This window comes from Trichechus manatus, unplaced genomic scaffold (genome assembly GCF_000243295.1).
Source record: "Trichechus manatus latirostris isolate Lorelei unplaced genomic scaffold, TriManLat1.0 scaffold00094, whole genome shotgun sequence".
NCBI classification, from domain to species: domain Eukaryota; kingdom Metazoa; phylum Chordata; class Mammalia; order Sirenia; family Trichechidae; genus Trichechus; species Trichechus manatus.
Window position 1 is genome coordinate 2,975,162 of NW_004444030.1, and position 21,893 is coordinate 2,997,054.

Genomic DNA, 21,893 nt, shown 5'->3' on the forward strand with positions numbered 1-21,893 from the left:
ATATATATATATGTATATATATATATATATATATATGTATATAAAATCTCTGCCCAAAAGTGGTTAAGAAAGACAAATAAACAAGTAAAATGTGTAGTATGTCAGATGGCGATAAGGGGTATCAAGAAAATTAAGCAGGCAAAGAGTACAGATAATGTCTAGGGAGAAGTTAGGGATTAAAATCACCGATATCAGGAGAGACATCTAATAAACAAGTAAATCAAAGAAAATAAAATAAAATTCTTTAAACTATGAGACATTCTATGAAGAATAAAACAGGATTCTATAAGAGAGTAAGAGAAGAAGCAAAAGCTACTTTAGACTGAGTCTGAAGTCTAAAATTGCTGAGGTAATTTTAACGTTGAAAAAGTGTTAATCATGAAAATAAGGTCACACAGCTGATAAATGGCAGAGCCAGAATATGAATCCAGGTATCTGGCTCTGAAGTCCATGGCCTTAACCACTACCCAATGCTGCTTCTCTAAAGAGTAGAATCACACCAAGATGTGAGCTTCATGTCATTTAAATAATGATATTCTAAGGAAGATTCTAAAAATCATGAAAACTAGAAAACCAAATAGATAAGAGAAGACAGATTCCTCAGGAATCTTTTAAGAGCATGAAGAAAACGGAAAATCTATATATACTAAGAATCTTTTCCTTAGGTGAATAAATGTTGTATTTCTTACCTTAACACCTATTGCAACAATAAGGTGCTTGGGAAATTGAGAGCTATCAAAACAATAGAGACATTTTTCCATTTGTGCAGCAAGACTCTGGTGCTCAGCAATAGCTTTTTTCCTCTGGTTCTCTTCCTCTTCACCAAGACTTTCTCTCTCAGCTGCTTTGGAAACAAACATGTCATCCAGAGTGTAATAGTCTCCATCGGTTTTTCCCATAAACTAGAAAAAAATAAAATAGGCTAAGAAGGCAGTGGTTAAGATTTTATTGTCCTGTAGCATCCTAAAGTCATATTTCTAAGTTCTATGAGAAACCCTTATGTTAAAATGAAAGAAAATTGAAATTTAAGTTTTGACCTTCAAGGGCTAATCAATCCATCATCATCATCATCATCATCATCACAGCTAAAGTTCACTGAGCATTTACTATATGCAATTTACTGTTTTATATTCCTATGAGGCAGGGACCGTTATCAATTCCATTTCACAGACAAGGAAACTGAACTACAGAGCAGTTAAGCAACTATTCTCACTTTGAAAATTAATATACACCCTATATGGAACATAAAACATTTTTCAATTATACCTCTGGGTGCCTTCCCCACACCTCCCTCAACATACATTATGAAAAGACTGATGTTTTTAAAACACAAAACACAAATTTTATTTACTTATTTTATTCATGTCTCTGCTTAAAATCTTCAAAGAGCTCTATGTCGTCCACTGGATCAAGTTCAAACTCAAGTTTGGCGTACCAAATCACAGACATGGAAACGTAGAAAAGTTAAAAGCTTGGGTTCTACATCCAGAATGTTGTTGTTGTTGTTAGGTGCCATCGAGTTGGTTCCAACTCAAAGCAACCATACATACAACAGAATGCTGAAATACTGCCTGGTCCTGTACCATCCTCACAATTGTTGCTATGTTTTACGTCATTGTTACAGCCCCCGTGTCAATCCATCTCACTGAGGGTCTTCCTCTTTTTCGCTGATCCTCTACTTTACCAAGCATGACGTCCTTCTCCATGGACTGGTCCCTCCTGATAACATGTTCAAAGTACGTGAAGTCTTGCCATCCTAGGAGCATTCTGGCTGTACTTCTCCCAAAACAGATTTGTTCATTCTTCTGGCACTCCACGGTACATTCAATATTTTTCGCCAACATCATAATTTCAAGCCATCAATTCTTTTTCAGTCTTCCTTATTCATTGTCCAGCTTTCGCATGCATATAAGGTGATTAAAAATATCACAGCTTGGGTCAGGCTAACCCTAGTCTTTTGCAGCAGATTTGCTGAATGCAATATATCGTCTGGTTTCTTGACTGCTGTTTCCATGGGCAATGATTGTGAATCCAAATAAAATGAAATCCTTGATATTTTCTCTATTTATCATGATGTTGCTTATTCATCAGTTATAAGGATTTTTGTTGACCAGGGTCAAATTCTATTTTGCCATTAACTGCTTATGGGGCAAGTTATTTAATCTCTCTGTGCCCTCTCAGGAGCCCTGGTGGCTCAGTGGTTAACAGCTTGAGTTCTAACCAAAAGGTCAGCAGTTCGAATCCACCAGCTGCTCCCTGGAAACCCTATGGGGGCAGTTCTACTCTGTAGTATAGGGTCACTATGAGTTGAAATCGATTGTACGGCAATGGGTTTTTTTGGGGGCCCTCTCTATTCCTATTTCCTCATTTTACAATGGGGTTATATCACTTGATCCTCACAATGCATACCTAGCACACAGTAAGGACTCAGTAAATGTGAGCCACCATTGTCATTACAAGTCTCTTCGTAATCTGGCTTTGATGCCCTCTCCAGATACGTATTATCACACTCATACTCAATCTCCATGGTCTAGTCACCCTATTTTCAGCCCCTAAAAGCACTGTTACCTTCAGACTTTGTACATACTGCTGTTTTCTCAATTCTGTCCTCACTTTTGCCTTTCCACACCTACTCATTTTTCAATACCAGGCTTGATTTAGTTGTTACCACCTAGAGCTTCCAATCTCTCCAATGTATATTTGTACCTCCATCAATCTCATGATGACAACACTTCTTTGGTGAAGTGCCTGTTCATAATGATAAAGGAGTCATACCATCAAGAGGACATAACAATCCTAAAAGTTTATGCACCTAATAACAATTTCAAAATACATGAAGCAAAAATTGATAGAATTTCTAGGAGAAACAGACAAATCCACAATTGTAGTCAGAGATTTAAACACCCCTCTCTCACTAATGGATAGAAGCAGACAGAAAATGAATATACAAATAGAACACTCAAACACACAACAGTAGAATACACCTTCTTCTCAAGTGCACATGGAATATTCACCAAGACAGACCACATTCTGAGTCATAAAACAAGTTTCAATAAATGTAAAAGGATTCAAGTTACATAAAGTTTGTATTCATAATATAAATGGAATTCAACTAGAAATTGTTATGAGAACATCTCTGGAAAATTTCCAAGTAGAAACTAAATAACACACTTCTAAACAACCCATGGATTAAGATGAAATTTAAAAAAAAAAAATTAGAAAGTATTTTAAACTAAAATAAAACAAAAACACAACATATGAAAATTTGTGGGATGCTGCTAAAGCCATACTTAAGAGGGAAATTTATAGACTAAACACCTATGTGAGAAAGCAAGAAAGGTTTCAAATCAGTGATATCAGTTTCCACCTTAAGAAACCAGAAGAACAACACAGGAAACCCAATTTAAGCAGAAGAAATTTTCTAAAATGTCATTCTTGAGAGAATCAGGTAAAAAGATTATTAGTAAGGCATTTCTTATAGAACACTCGCTTCTTTGTCTTCCACCTTTTCTCCGTATTAATCACTGCATACCTCTCTATTGTTTCAGGTTTGTCTATTTAAATGAAAGGCTCTATTTACTAACTAGATAGTAGATAAGAATTATCTTAGGTGAAGGGAAGACAGCACACACTACAGGGGAAGTCAGCACAACCGGACCAAACCAAAGCTAAGAAGTTTCCTGAATACAATCAAACACTTTGAGGGACAGAGTAGCAGGGGTAAGGGTCTGGGGACCATGCTTTCAGGGGACATCTAGGTCAACTGGCATAACAAAGTTTATTAAGAAAATGTTCTGCATCCTACTTTGGTGAGTGGTGTCTGGGATCTTAAAAGCTTGCAAGTGGCTATCTAAGATGCATCAATTGGTCCCAACCACCTGGAGTAAAGGAGAATGAAGAATACCAAAGACACAAGGAAAGTATTAGCACAAGACACAGAAAGGGCCACATAAACCAGAGACTTCATCAGCCTGAGACCGGAAGAACTAGATGGTGCCCGGCTACCACCAATGACCGCCCGGACAGGGAACACAACAAAGAGTCCTAGATGGAGCAGGAGAAAGGTGGGGTGCAGAACTCAAATTCTAGTAAGAAGACCAGACTTAACGGTCTGAGACTGGAGGAACCCCAGAATCTCTATCAGCCCAGAACTAAAACAATTTCTGAGGCCAACTCTTCAGACAAGGATTGGACTGGACTGTGGGACATAAAGGGATACTCGTGAGGAGTGTGCCTTTTAGCTCAAGTAGATACAAGAGACTAAATGGGCAGCTTCTGTCCGGAGGTGAGATGGGAAGGTAGAGAGGGTTAGGAGCTGGGTGAACGGACTTGGGGAATCAGGGGTGGAAAGGAGGAATGTGCTGTCACAGTATGGGGAGAGCAATCAGAGTCACATAACAATGTATAAATTTTTGTATGGGAAAAAATTAAAAAAGAATAAATGAAAGTCTCTATCTTAAACATTATTTTAACTTGAGACCTTTACCTCAACCATAATTCATTATATTTTGAAAAACGTCAGAACTGATCGCTTATCATTTTCACGGTAATAGTGACCAACTATGTGTAAGGTATTACTAGAAATCTAAAGTACTACTCTATAATCCAAATATCTCTACAAAACAGTAATTGTTATTATCACTTGATAGATTAAAAGAAAAAAACAAGGTTCTGAGAGACTGAGTAACTTAATCAAAATCACATGGCTATTAAGAGAGACAACCAGGAACCAAAGCCAGGTCTGTCTTACAATAAACTGAAATGCACGTGGCATCCCTTAAGAAACCCATCTTCAAAATATTGAAAGGGTATATTTTAAATATAGTCTATGAAGTAGAACAGAGAGAAGAAAATTTAAACTTCATCTAGAATAAACACACCCAATCAAGTTAAGGTACTTATCATAGATAGCTAACAGGTATTTATCCTATCTAAACTGTATCAGGAGTAGTATATGCACTTGTATATAAAAAACCATGTCTTCCTATGATATAGCCCATTGCCAACGCAATCAGTTCATAAATATTAGGGAATACATTCAATTCAAATCAAATGGACACGGAGGACAGGATCTATATTCCCTGGATGTTGCTGAACTTGTCTGATTTTTTACAGTGTTTGAATTAAATATGGCACAAAAAACCCGTTGCTATCAAGTCGATTCCAACTCACAGCAACCCTACAGGACAGAGAAGAATTGCCCAATAGGGCTCCCAAGGAATGGCCACTGGATTCAAACTGCCAACCTTTTGGTTAGCAGCCAAGCTCTTAACCAGTGCACCATCAGGGCTGCAAATACGGTACACAGTATTGCCAGTTAGACCTGAATGACTCTCCAACACAACTGAAATATGGTTTTCATATACCCAAGAACAAGAACTATCATTCTCTCCTCTGACAGCTTCTAATTTATTTGCATTTTTCCTATTATCTTCTCTTCAGGGTTTGATCCAAAAATCTAAATCTGTAGGGAGAGTCATTCAGTTTAGTAGGTCATTACCAGCCTATGTGTAGATGTAGATGTAGATCAAAACGATTATAGTTTAATTTACCTCTTCTTTGACCTTCAGCCCACCTTCCTCACTATAGACAAGAATAATCAACATTATTTTAATGGTTAGACTGTTAACAGATAATGGAAGATGTATTAAGTTAAAGAGGGGAAAAGTGAACAAAACTGCTGGAGGAAAAGAGGTAAGGAAAGAGAACAGGGGCATGAAAACACGCCTCTTACTCCTTTAGATAGAATCCCAAAGAAAGTTGATGATTTTGTATAAGTCCAAGATGGTGCAGCATAAATCTTAAAACTTGAAAATCTGTTTTCCAAATAAATCTGAAACTGTGGTAAAGTGGTTATAAGAATTAAAACAAAGGAGATGAATGAAAGAGAATTAGGAAGAAAAGGATAGGAAATAGTAAGGGGAGAATGATGCAAATTATCAAACCTGAAGGTGGTCTTGGGGACTGCTGAGCTTACAACTGATGCCAGAATGAGGGTGGTCTTGGGAACTCCCTAACTTTGTAGAGACATAATAACCAACTGTAATGCATAAACACTGACTGGATCCTAGATCTCAAAAAAAAAAAAAGGGCTATAAGTATTGAAATATAAGCTCTACATTAATTTTTTTAATAAAGAGATGGTTCTGTATGACACAAAGGCACCGTTCAAAAATGGACAGCTGCAGCTCTACAATCCCCACTCAGGGATGGCCTGAAGGACAGTGGTGAAAGGAGATCCTTTCAGTAGGCAGAACTATGAGCAGTACACCTTGCTGTTCAGAGATACATTTCTACACTGATTCATGGACTGTGGCTAATGGTTTGGCTGGACAGTCAGGGACTTGGAAAGAACACAATTAGAGAACTGGTGGCAAGGAGATCTAGGGATAAGGTAAGTGAACAGAACTCTCCAAATTGGCACAGAGTGCAAAGATACTTGCGTCCCATGTGAAAATGTGTGTGCCACCAGCCACTCCTACCACAGCCCCCAGTGAGCTTATGCACAAAGTGCTCATGCAGGGATGGAAGTTATGCATGAGCTCTGCAACATGGACTTCCACTCACCAAGGCCAACTTGGCTAAAGACACTGCTGAATGCTCACTCTGTCAACAGCAGAGGTCAATACTGAGTTCCTGACATGGCACCATTCCCTGAGGGGATCAGCCAGCTACCTGGTGGCAGGTTGAGTACACGGGACCACTTCCATCATGGAAGGGGCAGTGTTTTGTTTCTACTGGAATAGACACTCTGAATATGAATTTGCCTTCCTTGATACAATGCTTCTGCCAAAACTACCAGCTGTAAACTTAGAGAATGTCTTCTACTGTCATGGTATTCCACACATTGCTTCTGATGGAGGAAAAGATTTCACAGCAAGTGAAGTATGGCAATGCGTTCATGTTTGTAGAATTCACTGTTCTTATCATGTTCCCTATCATCTTGAGACAGCTGGCTGGATAGAACAGTAAAGTAGCCTTTTGAATACTCAATCACAAGTGTTGGCTAGGTGACAACACCTCATGGGGCTGTGGCAATGTCCTGCAAGATGCAGTATGTAACTCTAAATCAGCATCCAAAATATGGTGCTATTTCTCTCACTGTCAGGAATCACAGATCCAGGAAACAAGGGATAAAAATGGGAGTAATACACTAGCAAAATTTTGCTTCCCATGCCTGTGACTGTAGGCTCTATTGGTATAGAGGTGTTAGTTCCAAAGAAAGAAATATTTCCACCAAAGGACACAACAATGAGTTATTGAAATCAGGTTGAGATGGCCACCTGGCCATTTTGGCTTCTCATTCCATTGAATCCCAAGGGGGTTACTGTAATGGCTGGGGGATGGGGGGTGGTTTACTGTATGGATAGGGTGATTGGTCCTGACTATCAAGGGCAAACTGTGTTTGCTACTACACAATGACGATAAGGAGAAGTATGTCTGGAATGTAGGAGATTCTCTAAGGCACCTCTTAGTCCTCCCATGGCAGATGATTAAAGTTAATGGAAACCTACAAAAACTCAATTGAGGTAGGACTGCTAATAAAAAGCCCAGATCTTCAGAGTAAAGGTTTCGATCACTTCACCAAGCAACAAACTATGACCAGCTAAGGTGCTGCTGAGGGTAAAGGGAATATGGAATTGGTAGAGGAAAGTAGTTAAAAATATCAGTTATAAATACCACATGACCAGCTGCAGACATTAACACTAGTTATGAGTATCTCTCCCAAATTTTATTATGAATATGTATACAAATATACATATATATTAGCCAAAAATTTGTTTTCTCTCCCTCTTTCATCCCCTTACAGTCTAACATAAAATATATTAGTAGTAGTTAACTTTATACCTCAGTATTTAAGTTACAGAATATCAAAAGGGGAGTGTGAATCAGCTAGGAGAAGTTGTTTTTTTTTTGTTTTGTTTTGTTTTAAGGATTTTATGTTCTATTCTGGGAAAGCTTTAGTATGTTTTTGGTTGTGTGTGGGATACCTGCATCATGTTAGGTAGAAGTATGACTTTGTTATTTTGTTTGGAGATTAAATATAGTTTAAGGTGATGTGCCAAGGTAACAAGGAGTAGGCTATGGTCACTTTGTCAACTTGGCTAGTTTGAACTTCTCTTTTACTACCAATTCCCATGTGCATATTGCATTATCATGAGGCTAAAATAGTCACAATAATTTATTACAGGAAGAAAATAAGGAAACTGATTCATACCTTTTCAAAATTAATTTAAGATTATAAAAACTTAAAGACTAAAATTCTAACGAGGAATTATTTTTCAAAGTGGAACTAAAGCCAACATGGTTAAGACAAAGAGTAAATAACAGCATATCAAGAGAACGTAATTAAAACTGTGGCACTGGTCTTCATCTTACGCAGTCACACAATGCAAATTATTTACCTAGCTCTTTTACAAATAATTAAAAGTCCCATAGTTCATAAAGAACCAGTATCACTATCACCTAGTTTATTAAAAAGAATGCTAACTTTCAAGTATTAACTTTTTGAAATGGCTAAAAAGACATCTGTATATTTCTGTTATTCATATAACTACCAAATAAGTATTCAACCAAGTCAACAGTCCTTTGATACCCTGCCTACTGATTATCAAATAACCTTTAAGTTTAAACTTAAACTGAAAGAAAACTCTTAAATGAAACATATCCTACTATAGTATCCTCTCAGTTGACATACTCTGTTGCCAAAAATTGTTCTCCTGTTAAATCATGTACCACTGGTCCTTTTGATCTTTGCCAAACACCCAAGCAAGCCTCTTAAGGGGTACTGGGACAAAACAAAACAAACAAAATGATAATGATAAAGAGATGAAAGATTGTGTTGGTTTTTTAAATATCATTGTTGCAAAATTAAAAAAAAAAAACAACATTAATGAGAATAACAAAAAATCTGAATTTTCTAAACAATTTAGTATAGTAATGAAAAGGGGTTTTTGGAGTTCCACGCACTCAACTTCAAAGCTCAAAAATGTGACCCTAGACAAATATTTACTGAATGTTGTCATATGTCAATGACTATGCTAGATAGCTAGGATACAATGGTGAGCAAAAGCAGATGTTATTCCAATGTTATGAAACTGATAGAATACTGGGAAAGACAGTTAGCTAAAGGATTGCTCAAAGAACTGTCATGTTAGAGCTGTGTGGCAATCTGAGATCCTAAGAGGCAAATAAACCCAATCACAGAGGTAAAGAAAAGCTTTCCTGAGAGAGTAATGATAAAGGTGAAATCTGTATGAAAAGGAAAAATTAACTAGATGGAAGGGGTAAAGGTGGCAGAGAGGAATAGAAACAGCACATGCAAAGAGCCTGTGGCAAGAGGACAGCACATTTGAGGAACTGAATTAAAGCTAGTGTGGCTGCAGCAGAGGAAGCAAAAGAAAGCATGATGATTCAAGATGAAGCTGGAGGGGCAGGGACCAGACCATTCAAGGTCTCCTTAGGCCATGTTGAAGAATATGGTCTTTAAGAAATATAAGAGTTTGACACTGACATCTTAGGGCTGAAGAGAAGATGTTTAATTCTACATGAAAGGAGTAAAAAACTACAAAAGACAAACTTAAACACATTTCCATTGGTTTTAAATTTTCATATTTAAAATATAATCTCCAATGGTATGCCTATATAGTAAATTATTACTTGGTGACATCAGAGCTCAGAAAAAACAAAAGGTTAATTCTGTTTCTAGCAGATGATTTTCCTAACATCATTTACATCACCTGCCTGTTCCCTGCATATTTTTCACTTCTGCCATAGACCTTGGCTGTTCTGGGATTCTCACTTTGTCTCTGTCTCTTATTATGCCTCTACCCAGTAGCATATCAAAAGAAGTGGTGGGAGTGGTTTGCGCTGGGTTCAGACCAGGGGGTGCACTGTCTGTAGAGATTTAAGACAATAACGAAACTGAAAAAAAAAAAAAAAAAAAGAATATGGTCTTTGACCTAATAGCATCCAAATGCCATTTGAAATGTTTTTAGGGGCTAACATGATCAGATACACATTTTGAAAAAAGTTACTCTGGCTTCAGTGAGATACAGTAAAGAAAGAATTAGAAGAAGATAAGAAATGCCAGGAAATCAGTTGGGAGGCACTTTCATAGACAAGGTAAGAAATGATGGTAGCCTGGAGAGTGTGATAGCGATGGGAATAAAGAGAAGTATACTGATTAAGGGCTGGGGGGAGGACAAGATTGGTGACAGATTTGATGCAAGAATGAGGGGAGAGGATGACTCCTAATTTTCTGACCCAGGTCACTGGAAAGGAACCAGGTTTGAGAAAGGGATATGTGACCATGGGCAAGTTACTGCATATCATCACTGAGCACCAGTTTTTGTTTATTAAATGGAGCTATACATCTATGGGAGTCCTGGTGATGCAGTGATTAAAGCACTTGGCAGCTAACCAAAAGGTCAGTGGTTTGAATCCAACAGCTGCTCTTCAGGATAAAGATATGGTAGTCTGCTTCCATAAAGATTACACACTTGGAAGCCCTATGGGAGCAGTTCTATTCTGTTCTATAGAGTCCCTATGAGTCGGAATCAACTCAACGGCAGTGGGTTTGGTTTGGTTTTTTTATGTACCGATGCTGCCAGATAATTACAAGCACTGATATATGTATAGAGCCTGACATAGAGCAAGTCCTCAAAAAATGGTAGTGGTTGTTAGTACTATTATTATTCTCTCCCAAATTCTTCTAGAACAGCAATTCTCAACTGGGAGCAATTTTACACCCAAAGGATATTTGGCAATGTCTGGAGACATTTTTTTGTCACAACTGGGGCTGAGGGTGATACTACTGGCACCTACTGAGTAGAGGTCAGGGATGCTAACAAACATTCTATAATGCTCTGGACAGGGCCCTGGTGGTGCAGTGGTTAAGGGCATGACTGCTAAACCAAAAGGTCGAGAGTTTGAATCCACCAGCTGCTCCTTGGAAACCTCATGGGGCAGTTCAACTCTGTGCTACAGGGTTGCTATGAGTCAGAATCGACTTCCTGCCAACTGGTTAATACACAGCGCAGTCTTCCCACAACAAAGAACTAGCCAGCCCAAAATGTCAATAGTGCAGGGGTTGAGAAACTCTGTTCCAGAGAGATTCTAATTACATTACTGCAGCAAAGAAAGTTCTTTTGTACTCACTAATGATACTGTCTACCTGAATTGATGAGTTAAAGTATTACTAATATCCTGTTTAATCAATACTAAATAATTTCCAAGTTGAACTCTGGAAATGAAAAAGTTACTGAATTAATAGCCTAAACACTAAGCATACAAAAATATTAATCTCCTCTAACCATGAAAGGTAATTTGTTTCTTCATTTTCACAGCTGAGTGAAAAAGGAGAAAAAAAACCCCTGAAATACAGGAACTAGCTAACCAGCATCTTTTTACAAATCAGACAATCAGATCCTTAAATAAAAGACTCTCTGAAAATTGAAGGCTTTTTTTAAGTGTTGTTATATAGAAACAATGGTCTGCAACAAAATATATTAAATTATAACTATATTATTAAATACGGATTACCAATGAAGAAAAATATACTGCAGTCTACTTCTTAAAAAAGCATTTCAAGTTTTCTGGCAATTGTTTTTAAATCAAAATTTTTATCAAAATTGTAAAACTAGTCTTCAAATCCCAAACTCTGAGATTCACTGGAAAAAGCTGAATTAGTTGATGAAATATAAATTTCATGAAATTTTGAAGTCTATTTTTAAAAAGGAGAAAGGATAGTTAAACTACTGAACCAGGATATACAGTTGTTAATAATTAAACTTAATAGATCAAAATCTGAGAGAACTGCCCAACAGTCCTCATAAAATCCCACCACAGTCAAGAACTGGAAACTGAACTAAAGAATGTTAACTAATTTTCTCGTGTTCCCACCTCTTCCCACTAGCCCCACCACCAAGTGAGGCTCAGAAAAACAAAAACTATTTCATTAAGCAGCCTGAACTGGATTTAGGCTTGTATTTTTTTGAAAATTAATAAACTAAAAATTCATTTTATTCATTTCCATGTAAAAACAAAATATCACTTTTATCATTTCATGACACCCAAATTTCAAATTCCCCTCAGAAGACGTCACAGGAAAACATATGCTTTCATACTCTTGAATTAGCTTTTTCCAACGGTAACGTCATCCCGTATCTATGAAGTCTATGAGAATAGGAATGGCTAAAAGGAGAATTGAAATAACCAAAGGATGTAGCAATGAGTTGGCAGTTTCAATATGCCTTACCCTCTTCTAATCATACCTTTAAAAAAAGGTATAACAATCTCTCAATAATTGTAAATTTTATTATACTTGACCGAAAATTTTTTAAAAAGGATTTAAGTTGTAGTGTATTATTATGGAAACACACAACCCAAACCAAACCCACTGCCATCAAGTTGATTCCAACTCATAGCAACCCTATAGGGTTTCCAAGGCTGTAAATCTTTACGGCAACAGACTACCACATCTTTTTCCTGTGAAGTGTCTGGTAGGTTCGAACCACCAACCTTATGGTTAGCGGCTGAGTGCTTTAACCACTGAGCCACCAGGGCTCCTTTTGGAAATGTATAATGTGAATTTAAAAGACTAGTTCCATCGAAAACTGTTATCAAATCTTAAGTGTCACACACAAAAAAGAGAACTATCAACAGAAATAATTGTATTAAATTTTATTAAACGATATTTTATTAAACGATAAAAGCATCCTGTTTTCTTAAAATATAAGGCAAAACTAATTACTTTGAGACTTTTTTGTCTCCCTTACCGTTCTTCTCTTGCATCCCACCCTTCCAGCCCCTTTTTAATGTTCTATCAGTACAAAAAAAGTATAAAATTACTGCTCAGAATGCTAACAAAATTAATGAGGAAAGATGTACACAGATCTCATGAAGATGTGCCTGAGTTTATGTTGCCAAGGAAACACTGACGTCTTAAATTTTAAATGGAAGAGTTTATATTTAAAGAATGTTGGAGTCAATAGAATGTATTTTAAGAAAGAGCAAAGCACACACAACTGATCATTCCCAAATACCAACAAATGACACATGAAAACTGTCCAACGACAATTAACTATACTCAACAATCAACAATTATCTATTAATAACATGAGTCATTTGAAAGGCGGTACTATTTAATGAAAAAAGCTAGACTGGGTGTAACAGTTGAGACTCTTGGTACCGGCTTTTGTAACTCATTAGCTGTGGGAATGTAGAAAAGTTATTTAATCTAGCATAAGCCAGGTTTTTCAACAAAAAGACATCACTATTTACCTATTATCTTCTAGACAATCATAATAAATACACTGTCATTCACATTCTAAGATAAATGCATATATATACAGTATGAAAACAGATAAGCATACCTTCTTTTTCAAGATATTTTTAATTACACCCTCTTTCATTAATTATGTAAAACATATTAAGAATAAATGAAAAATATAGAAACATTAAAAAATACTGCCATTATTCAAATATAATCAAGTTCATATTTAGCATGAGATACCTTCTCAACTTGTTTATAAGAAAGAGATGCTATTAAAGGTTTAATGGTAAAATAAACTGAAAAGAAAATGATCTGTATTTCAGAATTACAAAAGGATGGGCAGTAAAATAAACTAATAAATAAATGGAATACAATTGTAATACACCCTCTTCTCACTTACTGATGTGGTTAGGTTCTAAAGACCAGGTCGTTATGCAAAGTTAGTGTTATGCAAAAATGGAGGATGACCACATCAGATCACAAAATGGAGGATGAGTACATCATTACATAACTGCCAAATTACATCATTACATAACTGCCAAACCACTGAGAATCATGGCCTGTCAAATCAATACATAATCTTAACTATCACAGCCAGCATCACTCTTGCCTCACATCTCAGCATTCATTACTGCCAGACGTTCATCATTAATGGGCAAAATAGTCGGATCGTAGATTTTCTACTATTGTTCTAAATGTAAAATGTCAGATGACAAGATAGTGAAAGTGAGGAGAGGGTGTCTATGTATCCATCCATCCAGGTAACCACCTATCTAACCATCCATCCAGCTATCCATCTACCCATCCATCCAGCTATCCATCCATTCATCAAGCTATTCATCTATCCATCCAGCTATCCACCTATCCATTCAGCTACCCATCCACCCATCCATCCATCCAGCTATTCATCCATCCATCCAGCTATCCACCCAGCCAGCCGGCTTTCCATCCATCCACCCACCCACCCATCCATCCACCCACCCACCCATCCATCCATCCATCCATCTACACCAAAAGCAAAAGACAACAGGGTAGAACTAAATACTGACTGGAAACAGTATTATGCTTACTGTCCATCACAAAACCTTTCCTGTCTCCCTAGTTCATGCTAGATCACCCTGGTGTTACTCCCAAAAGACTCTGTACTTATTTTTCACAGCAATTTGCACATCTGTAATTACTGAACTAGTTTTTTGTAATTTATTTAATGATTCTTTTTCCTCACTAGCCTATAAGTTCCATAAAAGCATGGATCAAGTCTTCCTCATGTGCTACTGTATTCCCAGTAAGAGAATATCCTATACAATGAATGTAATCAATTAACATTTATTGACTGAATAAACAAATAAATAAACAGAATCTTATTCTGTATCAACTACTCCTGACTTGTTACTTCTCTTCAGGCCTACAATTCATGTTCAGGGGAACCACTAAGCAAAAGAAGTACCCAAATTCAAAGCTATTTTCCATGACATCCTAGATCAGGGATTGGCAAACTATGGCCCATAGGCCAATACAGGCAAGTCACCTGTTTTTATAAATATTGTTGGAATATAGCTACGCCCATTCATTTAAGTATCATCTATGGCTGCTTTTGAACCACCACAAACAGCTGCAATAGAAAGCCAAAGATATTTACCATCTGATCCTTTACAGAAGAAGTTTGCCCACTCCTATTCTGGACTCAATCACTTTCAACTAACAGTAAGAAATATATGGTAATGAGCTTTTGTGGTCTCTTCATGAAATATTTAACATATCTAAACTATACATACCAAAGATATTACTAGTTCTAAAAATGCAATAACTTAGCTACTTTAGTTCATAAGTTTTTAAGAGTGAGGGGATTAAGAAAGTGGTAAATATGCCAAGTACTTTGATTTTTATAAGCTTTTAGTGTTACTTCAAATTTTTACCAGAGCTGATTTTAATTATTAAACCTACAAAAAAAGTGCTAGTATACTGAGGATATTACTAGTCTTGATGAACTAAAAATAAAACAATGCCAAATCAGCATTTCCATAGCGACCTGTAACTCTATTGGCTCTACAGCATACAGGTAGGGACTGACATTATTTTGTGCATTAAAAAATAAAGCAAACCAAAAACAAAACACTTTTATGCTTTTTTATGAGAAATTGTCTAATATGATTCAAGCCTATCCTCTTCAAATACAAACTAACCAGAACAACAACAACAAAAAGACGTGAAAAAACCTTGGACACCCTATGAGGCAGTTCTACTCTGTCCTATAGGGTCTCTATGAATCAGAATCAACTTGACAGCAGACAACAACAACAACACAACCAAATTAACATCTCCCTTAAATAACGCAAAGGAAACAATTTGCTTGGATAAAAACAACACCCTTGTCAAAATGTTAATACAATACTACTACAAATTCAACAGTATATAAACTGATCATCAATAGTTTCTTAAAAATTTGAATTATATCTGTACCAGTTGCAGAGTTTATAGACGTTTATAGATGTATAGATGTTCAGTTTATAGATTATACCTATATGTTCTATCAGTTCTGGCCAATTTCTGCTGAAAATTATTAGATGAATATTTAAATCATATAAAGAACAAAACAGTAAGCATTTATTTATAAACAGCGTAAAAAAATTAAAGAGAGACACACAAAAAATAAACATTTATTGTGTGTCTACTGTCTATGACAGGCACTACCCTAGAAAGTTTTCTAATAAATACATTTAATAAAGAAAATTTTACATGACTATTTAAAACACATCATTTTATAAAATTGGGGCATTACTTTGTAAATCAAAAGTTTCTGGTGTAGCTAATATAGACTGGGAATGCAACGGGTAGGGACCAAATACCAGTGACAAATTTTGTAGTATTCTAGCTTCTATAATGTTCTAGTTTAGAAAACTTGAATTAAAAAACAAATCAAAGATCAAAAATGTTCAGGGTAACTGGCCAAATGAAGTTGCAATTATTGTCAAATCAGTTAATACTAAAAACGATTCCATATATTATTAAAAGACTTCATAATGTATAAATATAGCAAAAGAAACACACAGCATAAATGTGTTTTATTATTTGTACTCTTAAAGCAATAAGCAATGGTGGTAAAACATGAAAAATACAAAACAAGTCATGATCATTGTTTCATAATCCAAATAAAACAAAGTTTCTATTCATTCCCTGCTGTGCCCAAACAGGACAAAAGAAAAATCCACAAGCACCTTAACGTTTAATTTTAAATTCATAACCACAAACCTCAGATAGATGGGCCCTCAGCACTGCCTGGCAATCAATCCAGGCAGTGGGTTTCCCACGTAAACTCCATCACAGGTTCTCCCAAAGACCATTACACATCTTCTCAAACCTTAGCACCCCCTTTCCATCATCACCCTCAGCTGATAACCTTAGTCTTTTCATTAAGCTAACAGAAGCAATAGGAAGAAAAGACATTCATTTTCCTACTACCACATGTATCTGTACACTGTATCCGTACACTCTGCCCTTCCCTCTGTTACAATAGATGAACAGTTACCAGCTCCTCTCAAAGGGCATCTCTCCATCTGTCCATTGTATCCCATTTAACTTTTGGCTACTCAAGGACTTGACTTCTGCAATTAGCCCCTTCTCTACTACATCAATATTTCCACTAGATTATTCCCATCCTCATACAAACATGCTGCATTAGTGCTCATATTTAAAAAAAAAAAAAAAAAAACTTCACTTACCCCATCCAGTTACTGTTTTTCTATTAGCAAATTCTTTCTAAGAGTATTTAGTAGTATATACTCGCTATCTTCACAAACTCTTTTCACATTCAGTCTTGAGCCTGATATAATCAGATTTTTATCCAAACCAAGGAAACCACACTTGTCACCAGAAATGTCCACATTGCCAAATCCAATGACCATTTCCCCCACTTCATCTTACTCAGTTTCTCAGAAGCAGCTGACCTCCTTCCCATCTTTTCTGGCTTTGAAACACCATACCCTCTTTGATTTCCTCCTACCTCACTGGCTGCACCTTCTCAGTCTCATTGATGGAATCCTTTCTCTCTTCCAGGCAGTACTATAGGGCTAGGTCTTTAGACTCTCCTCACCAATAATCTCCTAAATCTCATGGCTTTAAGTATTCTTTAAATGCTAGCAGCATCCAAATATAATGGGCAATCCAACCTCTACCCAGAGCTCCAGGGGAAGTCACTCCACACCAACATGGGAATGTCTAATAAGCATTTCATACTTTGCATGTCCAGAATAGTACTCTTGACCTCCCCTCCCCTCCCATGCTGTCCCTCCTCCAGTTTTTCCCATTTCAATAAACAGCACAAGTATTGCCCCAAATCCTAACACTTCTCACCAATTTTACCACTCTAATCCAAGGCTCTATTACCTCATATCTGGACTAAGAGATCTCCCAGGTTCCATCCTTGCCTCTCTAAATTATCTTCTTGAAAGAGAAGCCAGAGAAATCTTGTAGAAACGTAAACCAGATTATAGCACTACCCTCCTAAAAACCTTCCACAGCTTTCCATCATTTATAACAAAAATGAAAGTTCTTATGCAATGGCCTATAAGACCCTACACAATCTGACCCCTGGTATGTCTCCTATCACATCTTCTATTTCACTTTCCCATGCTCACTCTACTCCCAGTCACACTTGTTTTCTTGCTGTTTCCTGATGTTCTTCAAGCTTATCTCTGCTTCAGATCCTTTGTATTTATTGTTTCTTCTGCTTGGAATATTCTCCCCCCAGATATTGTATCACTCCCTCACTTTGTTCAGAGTCTGAAACGTTAAGTCCACAGAGAGTCCTTCCATCAACACTGTATTGACAACATCACCCTATGTCCTTACCTTGCTTTATTTTCGAAGAAATAGTTTCTATTTTGGAATATATTATTTAAGTTATGTAATATTTTATATTATGTATTTGTTCATTGTCTGTCTCATGCACTAGAAATATAAGCTCCTTGAGGGGAGGAACTATAACTTGATCCCTTCTCTGCACCCAGCACCTAGAATCACCATTCTGGCACAAATTAAATATTCAATAAGTCTCTGGTGAATGAATAAATGGCTATTATTACAATTTCTAACACAGATATAAACTTAAATGGACTAGGATAGCATTAATCAAACTGTACTTAATTCAGACTTCAACATAAAGTGATCCCATTTTTGAGAAGAAAACTTTCATAAAAACATGTACTTCCAAAAAAAAAAATGTACTTCCTGGATTCAGCAAAGTAGCAGGATACAAGATCAGCATACAAAAATCAGTTGGATTCCTCTATGCTAACAAAGAGAACTTCGAAAAGGAAATCAGGAAAACAATACAATTTATAATAGCCCCTAAAAAGATTAAATACTTAGGAATGAATCTAACCAGGGATGTAAAAGACTTGTACAAAGAAAACTACAAAACACTACTGCAAGAAATGAAGAGACCTACATAAATGGAAAAACATACTATGTTAATGGACAGGAAGACTAAACATTGTGAAAATGTCAATACCACCCAAAGCTATTTATAAATATAATGCAATCCCTATCCAAATTCCAACAACATTCTTTAACAAGATAGAAACACTAATCATCAACTTTATATGGAAAGGAAAGAGGCCCAGGATAATTAAAGCCTTACTGAAGAAGAACAAAGTAGGAGGCCTCACATTACCTGATCTCAGAACCTACTATACAGCCACAGTAGTCAAAACAGTCTGGTACTGGTACAGTGACAGACACATAGACCAATGGAACAGAATTAAGAACCCAGATGTAAATCCATCCACCCATGGAGAGCTGATCTTTGTCAAAGGGCCAAAGTCAATTAAATGGGGAAGAGACGGTCTCTTTAACAAATGGTGCTCGCAAAACTGGATGTCTATCTGTAGAAAAATGAAACAGGACCCATATTTCACACCGTACACGAACATTAACTCAAAATGGATCAAAGACCTAAATAGAAAACCTAAAGACCTAAATGTAAATATAAAATGGATCAAAGACCTAAATATACAGATCATGGAAGAAAAAATAGGGACAACGCTCCCGCTGCCATAGAGTCAATTCTGACTCATAGTGACCCCACAGGGTTTCTGAGGCCGTAAACCTCTATAGAAGCAGACTGCCACATCTTTCTCCCACGGAGCCACTGGTGGTTTCGAACCACCAATCTTTTCGTTAGCAGTCTACTGCTTTAACCACTGCACTAAGGGTCCTAATATATGGCATAAATAGAATACCAAACTAAAAATGCATGAACAGCAAAAGATGAACTAGATAAATGGGACCTACTAATCATTAAACACTTATATTCATCAAAAGACTTCTCTAAAAGAGTAAAAAAAGAACCTACGGCTGGGAAAAAATTTTGACTATGACATATCCGACAAGGGTCTAATCTCTAAAATCTATAGAATACTCCAATACCTCAACAACAAAAAGAGAAACAATCGAAATTTAAAAAGGGGCAAAGGATATGAACAGACAGTTCACCAAAGAAGACATTCACGCAACTAACAAATACATGAAGAAATGTTAGCGATTGTTAGCCATTAGAGACATGCAAATCAAAACTACAATGAGATACCATCTCACCCCAGCAATAATGTCACTAACCAAAAAAACAGAAAATAACAAATGTTGGTGAGGTTGTGGGGAGACTGGAACTCTTATACACTGCTAGTGGTGATGTAAAATACTACAACCACTATGGAAAATGGTATGGTGCTTACTTAAAAGGCTAGAAATAGAAATACCATATGATTCAGCAATCCCACTCCTAAGTATATATCCTAAAGAAATAAGAGCTGTGACACGAATAGGCATATGCACACCCATGTTCATTGCAGCATTACTCACAACAGCAAAAAGATGGAAACAACCTAAGTGCCCATCAATATGAATGGATAAACAAACTGTGGTACATACACACAATGGAATACTACACAACAATAAAGGATAATGACGAATCCACGAAACATCTTACAACATCAATGAATTAGGAAGACATTATATTGAGTGAACTAAGTCAATCACAAAAGGACAAATATTGTGTACGAGACCACTATTATAAAAAAACAAGAAAAGGTTTACACACAGGAAAAAAAAATTCTTTGATGGTAACCAAGGATGGGATAGGGAGAGAGGGAAAATTACTAACTAGATAGAAGACATGTGTTAATACTGGGGAAGAGAAAGGCAATACACAATATGGGGGAAGTCAGCACACATGACCAAGGCAAAGGAAGAACGCTCAGAGGAACGCATGAATAAAGGGCAACTATAGTAATTACTATAACATAGACAATCCTGCAACAATAGTATTAACAAACAATAATTTATGAATGGATAGATAGGTAGATAGGTATGCTAAAGGTGTGGGAGAGTGTAAGGGAGCACACCCACCTGCACATATAGGTTTGGTTATGGATATTTCTACATACATAATTGTAGGTGCTGCATGTATATTAATATAGACAACAGAGCACACAAGGACACAGTCATGGAAACTTCTCAGACATAACCAAACACCTCGCAGGATGAAGCTGCTAGGCCCAAAGGCAAAGGATCATAGACTCAGGGGTCATCTACGTCAAATGGCATAACACAATTTATAAAGACAATGTTCTCCATTCTACTTTGGTGAGTAGCATCCAGGGTCTTAAAAGCTTGCGACCAGCCATTTAAGATCCAACTATTGGTCTCTTCCCATCCAGAGCAAAGAAGACTGAAGAAAACCAAAGATACAAGAGAGCAATTAGTCCAAAGGACTAGTGGAGTAATGGACCACATGAGCCTACACGAGCATGAAACCAGAAGAACTAGATGGTGCCTGGCTACCATTACCAACTGCTCTAACTGTGATCACAACAGACGGTCCCAAAAAGAGTGGTAGAAAAATGTAAAACAAAAAAATCAAATTCACAAAAGACCAGACTTACTGGTCTGACAGACACTGGAGGAACCACCGAGACTATGGCCCTAAGACATCCTTCTGATCTGGAACTGAAGCCATTCCCAGAGACCACCTTTCAGGCAAACAATAGACAGGCCCATAAAATAAACAATAAAACCCAAGAGAACGTGTTCCTTAGAACAATCAATTATATGAGATCCCAAGGACACCATTTGCCCAAAAGCAAAGGTGAAAAGGCCGGAAAGAGTAGAAAATTCAGATGAAAGGAAATGGAGAACACAGGGCAGAAACTGGAAGAGTGCGGACACACTGTGGGAAATGCAACCAGTATCATTCATGGAACACTTTATATACAAACTATCAAATGGGAAACTAATTTGCTCTATAAACTTTCACCTAAAGCACAATCAATCAGTCAATCATTCAATCAGTACACACACACACACATATATATACGTCCTCCTTTCTGCACTGAATTTCCAGACCCTAGGAGATTCCTATTATTTCCCCCCAAATAGAGAGTAAAATTATGCTAAATTTATAAGATCCCATACAATTCTTGGTGATAGGAAGAATGACCATTTCTAAATTTAAATCCAAGTTGTTTATTTTACTCCTATACACACAAACACAGACAGACACGTACTTTGGTTACCTTTAATTTATTTTAATTCTCACAAAGTTAATTTTTTGACCAGGTAA

At 36.7% G+C, this 21,893-nt stretch overlaps 1 protein-coding gene across 6 annotated transcripts in view; it reads right to left on the reverse strand.

The window, feature by feature from the left end:
- CWF19L2 (CWF19 like cell cycle control factor 2) overlaps positions 1 to 21,893 on the reverse strand; it is a 163,445-nt gene that overhangs the window by 35,051 nt on the left and 106,501 nt on the right. For all 6 annotated transcript variants that reach the window (XM_004382469.2, XM_023736940.1, XM_023736941.1 and 3 more), the window contains one exon: positions 690 to 902. In XM_004382469.2, the coding sequence (XP_004382526.1) occupies positions 690 to 902 (213 nt within the window). The remainder of the gene's footprint in view (positions 1 to 689; positions 903 to 21,893) is intronic.